General features: G+C 34.8%; 2 protein-coding genes across 4 annotated transcripts; one reads left to right on the top strand and one right to left on the bottom strand.

The window, feature by feature from the left end:
* The first annotated feature begins 6 nt into the window (after nt 1-6).
* Nucleotides 7-1,004, top strand: LOC125217045 (sodium/calcium exchanger NCL-like). Its single transcript, XM_048118872.1, has 3 exons — nt 7-130; nt 216-518; nt 593-1,004. The coding sequence occupies exons 1-3, from the start codon at nt 68-70 to the stop codon at nt 833-835; spliced, it is 609 nt and encodes a 202-aa protein (XP_047974829.1). The 5' UTR covers nt 7-67; the 3' UTR covers nt 836-1,004.
* A 25-nt stretch (nt 1,005-1,029) lies between these two features.
* LOC125217044 (nudix hydrolase 11-like) lies at nt 1,030-2,873 on the bottom strand. Of its 3 annotated transcripts, none has more exons than XM_048118870.1 (4): nt 2,542-2,873; nt 2,298-2,440; nt 1,511-1,630; nt 1,030-1,442 (listed from the first exon to the last, which is right to left on the bottom strand). In XM_048118870.1, the coding sequence occupies exons 1-4, from the start codon at nt 2,789-2,791 to the stop codon at nt 1,320-1,322; spliced, it is 636 nt and encodes a 211-aa protein (XP_047974827.1). In that variant the 5' UTR covers nt 2,792-2,873; the 3' UTR covers nt 1,030-1,319. The 3 variants fall into 3 exon arrangements, with proteins under 3 accessions (XP_047974827.1, XP_047974828.1, XP_047974826.1); XM_048118871.1 differs by having other exon boundaries at nt 1,030-1,433; nt 2,542-2,872; XM_048118869.1 differs by having other exon boundaries at nt 1,030-1,413; nt 2,542-2,869.
* Between the last annotated feature and the right edge of the window lie 4,990 nt (nt 2,874-7,863).

Raw genomic sequence — 7,863 nt, 5'->3', positions numbered from 1 at the left:
GGAAATCGAAACATATTTTGACACCACCGGTGATGGAGGTATCAGCCAAGAAGAGTTCGTAACGGGCATGACCAAATTGGCTCTAACCCTTTTAGATCAGACTCCGTCACAAATAGCAACATCCGGACAGGTACCCGGATCATCCGAAAGCATGTCGAGGCATCGAAATCTATACATATATATTCATGCAATTATATTGAATTCAAAATTTGCAGATAACCAGTCCAGAGCAGGAAGCGCTGTTAGGTAGAATCACGAGCACGAGCCGAGCAGCCAGCACTTCTTGGTCGATTTACATCAGAGCAACTTTATCCTTGGCATTTGGAATCGCAATCGCGTGCACCCTTTCACAGCCATTGTCGAAGTCAATCTCGGATTTCGCCACAGCAGCAAACGTGTCATCCTTCTGGGTTTCGTATTTGGTTCTTCCTCTCGCTCTGAACTATGGCACTATCCTCCAAACAATTACTTCGGCCTCACAGAAGTCGCAGAGGACCAACTCTTTGATGCTGTCTTCGGTACATATATACATTCTTCTTCTATTGTGCAGCTTTAACGCTAGACGACTGAGATCTCTCTTTTCTTTGAACAGCTATATTCTGGTGTGTTCATGGGAAATATTATCGGTTTGCTTCCATTCCTCGTGCCGGTATACTTCCGCGACTTGTCATCAGATGTCACGGCAGAGCTTCACCTGGTTCTGTTGATATGCCTCATCATGGGCGGATTCACTAGCTTCAACACCACGTTTCCACGCTGGACGGGCTATGTAGCACTAATTCTATACCCGATATCTCTAGGGACTGTCTACGTTATCACCTCTGTTCAGTCTTAAAATCCCAATATGTTATCACTCTATAGCAATTCATTTGATGTGTATTTTCAAGAAAGTATAAGCAATCATCAATCTATAGCAATTCATTTGGTATGTATTTTCAAGAAAGTGTAAGCAATCATCTCTGTAATTTCTTTTGTTTAATAGTACACTATAATCTAAATATTCACTATAGTAAGCACCTATTCTAAGCATTTTGTGGGAGAAGACACTAAATCCTTTCATATAATCCAATAATCCAATACATGAAAGAAAATTGAAGTTAACATAGGTCTTCAATATAGGATATTTATGAGCTGGATAGTCTAGAAATCATAGAGTCACAAATGCTACAAGATACAATACACGATATATAGACACGTACACCATTACCTTCATCGGTTGGGTATACTCCAGAATGGAGGCCGGCACTCTTCAAAAGATGGTGGCCGTTGGTAAACAACAGATGCAACCTTGATTAAAATTCCAGCAGTCAGAGCCCATATTACATACGTCTCATTCTCGATTCGATGATCAAAGAAATGACGCAAATATTTGTGACCCTTCCAGTCTTGCTCCTCTTGTCTCCGGTTCTCATCCTGCAGCATGCCATCAAGCACTTCAATTGCTTCAATTCACAGTTCAAACATGAGTCATGACCGAAAAACACAACCGAGACAAGCTAAACGAGCCAACCTTGAGAAACATTTCCAGCGGAGCATCGAATACAGACTCCACTTCAGCTGCATTCAGGATAGGTTCGAAGGCCCTCTTGTCCCAAATCACCCCTATCACTGGAACTACAGCAATATTTATCTGCAACCAAGAATATTACATCCTCAGGGTATAAATCAAGACCTAATTTTTAGTTCCTAAAAATACTAGAGCTGGTTAATACAGAATACAGAGAAATTCATACAGATATACACCAAACAAACAAGGGTAGTGATAAAATGCAAGCAGCATATTTCCTACAAACTCCAAACTATGATCTGGACTATTTGAATTCAAGATTTGATGTTAACAGATGATAAATAACGTCATCAGGAAATGTCAATACTTGACAATGTTGACGTTGTGTTGTCATTTTCTGTTGATATATTTGTCATGTGATGACATCAAATCTTGAAATCTAACAGTTCAGATCATAGTTTGGAACTTGTACAATATATAGATTTTGTATTCGATTACATCCCAAACAAACAGTTTGTATCAATAGATATATACTCACTCCGTCCTTGAAATTTTGCCACTTATTTGTCACCTTTCACTTTTAACATTTTTGGCAGTGGACCCCACAATCTCCAGACTCATTCTCACTCACATTTTATTACTATAAAATTAATAAATCAAAATAGGACTCACATGCCATTCACTTTTTCAGTTCACTTTTTATTTTTATTTCTTAAAACTCATGTCTAGTCAAATGGTGACAATTTATTAAGGACGAAGGAGTATAAACATTGAGAAAATAAGAAATTACCCTAGTGTGAAAAGGCTCAAGAACAGCTACAATTTCGACCATAGAAGGATCCAATCCAATTTCCTCTTGAGCCTCCCTCAAAGCCGTAGCAACATCATCGCTATCATTTTCATCCCTTTTCCCTCCGGGCAAAGCAACTTCACCTAAACAATAGAATTCCCCCAAAAATTATTATTATTATAAAAAAAAATCATATTTACCGAATTAGTAAATCCCCAATCTACAACAAATGCATCGTCTTTACCGGAATGGGATGATAATTTTGAAGATCTCCTGGTGAGTATCACGCGAAGATCAGAATTTTCATCTTCAAACAAGCAAATCAAAACTGCAGCTCTATTGCGCTGGATCGGTTCAGCTGCAGATTGAGATTCATGAGCTCTTGAATTACTGAGAGTGACGTTGGCATCAGGATTTTGATTGCGATTTTCGTGGCGGATGCGTTTAGCTAAATCGAGAAGCTTTTGTGATCTTCCCGAACCGTCAAGCGGCATCGTAGGAGTCGGTTTGGAAAACGAGAACGGAGATCTAGTGCCACCGGCAAGATATTGAAGAGGAAGAATAGATGAAATAGATAAATTAATTTAGTAGTTAAGTAAGCATTTTTAATTTACGCTAAATTGCGTCATGTCTATAATTTCAATTAAACAAAATTGTTAAATACTTCCTCCGTCTCATAGAAATTACTCCTTCCTTTTCGCCATAGTTGAGGCGAAACTTTTCGGCATAGAGTTTTAGAAAGGAATATTGATGGTGTTAAATAAATAGATAAAAAAGTAGAGATAATAAAGTATAAAGTGAATAAAGTAGAGAGAATAAAGTAAGAGAGTAAAGTAAGAAAGAGAAAAATGTTACCATATATAGAAATGACTCAACTATGAAGAAACTTCTCAAAATAGAAAAATGATTCAACTATAAAGAAACGGAGAGAGTATTACTCATTTCAATCATTGTTCTCCTTCTTTTATTTTATTAATTACCTACTAAAATTTATGTCATCTCCAATAAAAATTATTACTTATTTCAACTTTATGTCATCTCCAATAAAAATTATTATTTATTTCAACCATTTTTCTCCATCTTTTATTTCATTAATTACCTACTAAAATTTATGTCATCTCCGATGAATTTATTTCTATAGGATTGAAGGAGTAATTATTCGTAGTAGTAGTATTATTTGGTTACCGATCAACTTCAGGGCTCTTTAGCTGATAGACTATTCTTGAAATATCAGAAAATTATTGAAAAATCAGAAAATTCAAAACGTTTATTAGTACTCTTTAGTATCAAAACTAATGAAAAAAAAAAAAAAACAAAAGATATTGGTATAAAAATTACTTCCCCGTCTCACTCAAGATATCCATATTCTCAAATAATACGAGATTTTAAAAAAGTTGTTAGGTGGAGGGAGTTGAGAAAAAAAGAAAGTTGAATATTTTTAATGAGTTATAAGAATTTATGAATATAGAAAGTGGACATCATGAGTGAGACAAACTAAAAATGAAAGACGGACATCTTAAGTGGGTAATGAGTATAATAAAAGTAAATAAATCAATTATAAGTCAATTAGATGAAAACCTTGTTTTCATATTGTTGTATTATCCTCAAATATAAAACGACTCACTTCTATCACATAGAAGCACTCTAAACCATTAGCGTCAATGTACTAAACAAGATTCTAATACTCCCTTCATCCGATAAGAATAATGACTATTTCATTTTTAGTCCCTCCCACAAGAATATGCACTTTCTAAATTTGAAAAGTCTTTTCTCTCTAATGAGGTAGAACTCATTCTCCACTAACAATACAAATTAGGAGTACTTTTTTCTCTCTACCGCTCTCTTAGTTTACCAATTTTAAATTAAAATCCGTGTTGAACCCAAAATGCATATTCTTTAGGGACGGAGGGAGTAATTTCTATCGAAAAGCCAAAGACCTTGGCCAGCGAGAGGCCACAAGCCAAGCCATCAATTGCAAAAATTTAAATTAATTTGACAATGAGTTTTGACTTTTGATTTTGAACTCTTAAGGACTCACCCTGTCCCGTAAAAATAGAAATATTTGAAACGATGATACTTTCGGATTTTGCATTATTTTAAGGCCATTATTTGGTTCATTTTTAATGTCAAAGTCACTGTACATGTCCAATAATTGCATATTTTATACATTTTGGTATTTTTACGTGTTTTGTGAGATATGTGCATATTTGAACCAAAAAAAAGGGAGTCAAAACGCAAACTCTGGAAATATGGAGTTCAGACGACGACCGGCGACCGCCGGCGCCCGGCGGTCAGATATCTGTAGCGGCCCGCCTCGGAAATTTACGTCTGGAAACGAGTCTCGCCCGGCGACCGCCGGCGGTCATGCGGTAGTCCGCCGCCGAAGGTACCGAGACTCTGGACTGCAACGCGGCGACCGCCGGTCAAGGTGCAGCGGCCCGCCGGAGAAAGGCGGCGAATCCGAGAGCCCTAGATTCTGCACCAAGATTTACCATATTTTGAAGATCTTTTCCTTCTACAAGGATGAATGACTTTACCCTATAAATAGGACCTCAAGCTTCATCAAAAGAGAGCTTCTTTATGCAACATAAATTCCCAGAGATTAAAAGCTAGAATACGTCATTGTGCAAGGAGTTGAAAAAGGATTTCAAGAACATCAAGAACGACAATGATTCAACCTACGGGTTTTATTTTGTTTAGTTTTATGTTCAAATTGTCTTCCCTTCAATTATGTATTTAACTTATTTCACTATGTATAACTAAACTCATAGGATTCTAGGGATGTGTTTGTAAAGACTTTGGTTATACAATTCCAGTTTTCTATTTAATATCCGTTTTGTTTTTACTTTGTTTCTTCTCTAAGTAATTTTGATGCTACATGGTTGAGTGACACAATTATGTATGATTTAATACAACTTGCTTCATAACTGTGAGAGAATTCTAGCGAGTTAGGTCCACTAAGTAGACGCTACAGTTAGCTTCCCTTAAAACAGCACTGTTAATTGAGCATGAGGACTTTTCAAAGGTCTTAGGAGTTTTTTGGAGTTACGTATTAGGATTGACAACCCTAATATTGTAATCAATGTTTGTATCGTTTGGGCATAAGCTAGGTGACTCGTCCTATCAAAGTAATAACTGTGATAGAGTATTGTAGTTTGGAATTTGTATAACTATAACAATGAACGCACATCCCTGGAATTGCCCTTATCTCTATATTTTATCTTCGTGATTTATTTGCAATCACTTGTTAATTGCTTTCTATTGCTTTCAGTTTTTAAAAGTTTTCAAAATCTTTCGGTTTTCCAAATAGTAATTGAGTTTTAATAGAGGATATAAACTTTGTGTTCATCTTTCCCGTGTTCGATATCCGGTACTGACCTTTTGGCTATACTATTTCTATTCTCTATACTTGCATGTATTAATAGTGCTAAAAAATAGTGCATCAAACGACACGAGTTTTTAAGGCAAAATTAGTAAAGTAAGAGAGATATAAAGAGAAAAATGTGTTAGAGAAAATGAGTCTCACCTCATTAGAGAGAAATAAATTTTCTAAAATGAAAGTTTCTATTTTTAGGGGGATAAAAAAAAAAGAAAGAATTTCTATTTTTAGGGGATGGAGAGAGTATTTGATTCCATTTCCAATTTTTTCTCTTAAAATCTTTCAAGAAAATGTTAGAGATTGGCTCAAAACATGTTGGTGGTTAGTTGGTGTAACTGCTCCTACAACAAAGTACTTCCTCTGTCCGCTACTAGAAGTCTCATTTGTTAGCGGTACGAATTTTAAAAAATGTTAAGTAAAGTGGGTGGAAAAAAAATTAGTGAAATAAGGGTCCCACTTGTATATATTAGTTTTAAATGAAATGTGAATTAAATGAGTTAGTGAAAGATGAGATCCTATTTCCATTTATGGTAAAAGTGAATCGAGACTCCTATTCACGACGAACTAAAATGGGAAAACGAGACTCATATTCGCGGACGGAGGGAGTATCTTATTATGGCAGCTGGGAGTATATGTATACTCTCTCCATCCGCCATTATTTGAGTTTGACACGGGTTTTAAAAAATATGAAGTGAAGTTGGTGGAAAAAGGTTATAGAATGCAGGACAATTATATTAGTTTTATAATAAAATATTAGTAGAATGAGTTAGTAGAATGTGGAATCTACCTATCATTTATAGTTAAAATGAATCAGAATTCCTAATAGCGGACAAACTAAAATAGTATAATAGGTTTCCTAATGACGAACAGAGACAGTATATATATACACTCCATCTGTCCCAAACTACTAGCTATTGTACATATTTCATTTCATTATCACAACTACATTTTTCATTTCTCTTTTAGTAAAACTTTTATCTTCTCTCGTCCTTTATTATTTCTTTCTCTTTAGATTACTCTTTTTTCTTTTACTTTAAACATCAAATTCTTAAATCACATGGTAATTTATTTCTATAGTATTTTTTTATTTATTCTTATGAAATATATTTCCTAGTGTTATTATAATTAGGGCTCTCTATTTTATTTATAAATAGAGGTGCTCACTCATTGTAGAAATCATCATCAAAATTATATAGTGAAATTTCTGGCTTAACATCGCTCCCACACATAAATATATATTGTATCGAATTGGCTAAACAATTTTTTGTATTCATCTCTTTTATATTTGTGATTGTCTATATTTACTTCACAACATTATTATTTAAGACCGTTCTATATTTAAAATCAAGAATCGAAACTTAACTTTTGGAAGGATAGTACCACTCAAAAGACGATACAAACATGTACATGTTGTAATTTTCCCAAAATCTAAAGCATACTGAAAATTGCAACCCCTTTCCCCAAAAAGAATCACTTTATGAATGATCGATCTCTCTCTCAAAATAAAGTAATGTATGTGGAAGCAAACATTTGTACTTGGGAAGAGATGATTAAGATGAGAAAGAGCAGATGTGCAGGAAAGTGAAATATGTGAATTCCCCACCAAAAAAGTCCCCACATTTTCTTCTTCTTTTATTATATCCATACACTCATCTTCACACATTGTCTCTTAACAAACATCATTTACCTCTATGTACTATGTTACTATGTAGTCCATCTTTCTCTCTCAACATGCACTCCTCATTTTAAACTAGTAAATCTCACATTTTAATGTTCTTTTTCGTCTTTGCTTATTTTTTCTCATTATACACATCCAACATATAGAAATGTTTGATTTATACATATCCAACTAGGTCAAACATTCATAAACAAAAAGAGGTTCGATTGTTAGGGGGCTTGTGTTGGCAATTGGTTATGATCAATGTATCTTGCATTCCAAGATTGTATGAGAGTTTAGTTTGCATCTTGTTGTACCTAACAATTTATCAATAGCATTCCATGATGATTACTATTACAAGTTACAACAATGCTTGGTAGTGGTGTTTTCTCAATTCTTGGACCTAGAATGATGGTGTAGATCCTCACCTTGATGTGTCTCTTTCTAATTATACCAATGATTTAGCTATGCTTGCTACTTGTCGCTCGATAATTAGAGTTGTTTGGTTGAGGAATTAAAAGTCTATATTA

The sequence above is a fragment of the Salvia hispanica genome, chromosome 3 (genome assembly GCF_023119035.1).
Source record: "Salvia hispanica cultivar TCC Black 2014 chromosome 3, UniMelb_Shisp_WGS_1.0, whole genome shotgun sequence".
NCBI lineage: Eukaryota > Viridiplantae > Streptophyta > Magnoliopsida > Lamiales > Lamiaceae > Salvia > Salvia hispanica.
This window is presented reverse-complemented; position numbering and strand designations above follow the sequence as displayed.

Bases quoted from the DNA above. Each gene is read 5' to 3' on its own strand.
- LOC125217045 (XM_048118872.1), top strand. From the start codon at position 68: ATGACCAAATTGGCTCTAACCCTTTTAGATCAGACTCCGTCACAAATA. The intron at 131-215 runs GTACCCGGATCA...CAAAATTTGCAG, and splicing joins AAATAGCAACATCCGGACAG to ATAACCAGTCCAGAGCAGGA. The intron at 519-592 runs GTACATATATAC...TTCTTTGAACAG, and splicing joins ACTCTTTGATGCTGTCTTCG to CTATATTCTGGTGTGTTCAT.
- LOC125217044 (XM_048118869.1), bottom strand. From the start codon at position 2,791: ATGCCGCTTGACGGTTCGGGAAGATCACAAAAGCTTCTCGATTTAGCT. The intron at 2,441-2,541 runs GTAAAGACGATG...TCTATTGTTTAG, and splicing joins AAAATTATCATCCCATTCCG to GTGAAGTTGCTTTGCCCGGA. The intron at 1,631-2,297 runs GTAATTTCTTAT...TCTTGGTTGCAG, and splicing joins TTGAGCCTTTTCACACTAGG to ATAAATATTGCTGTAGTTCC.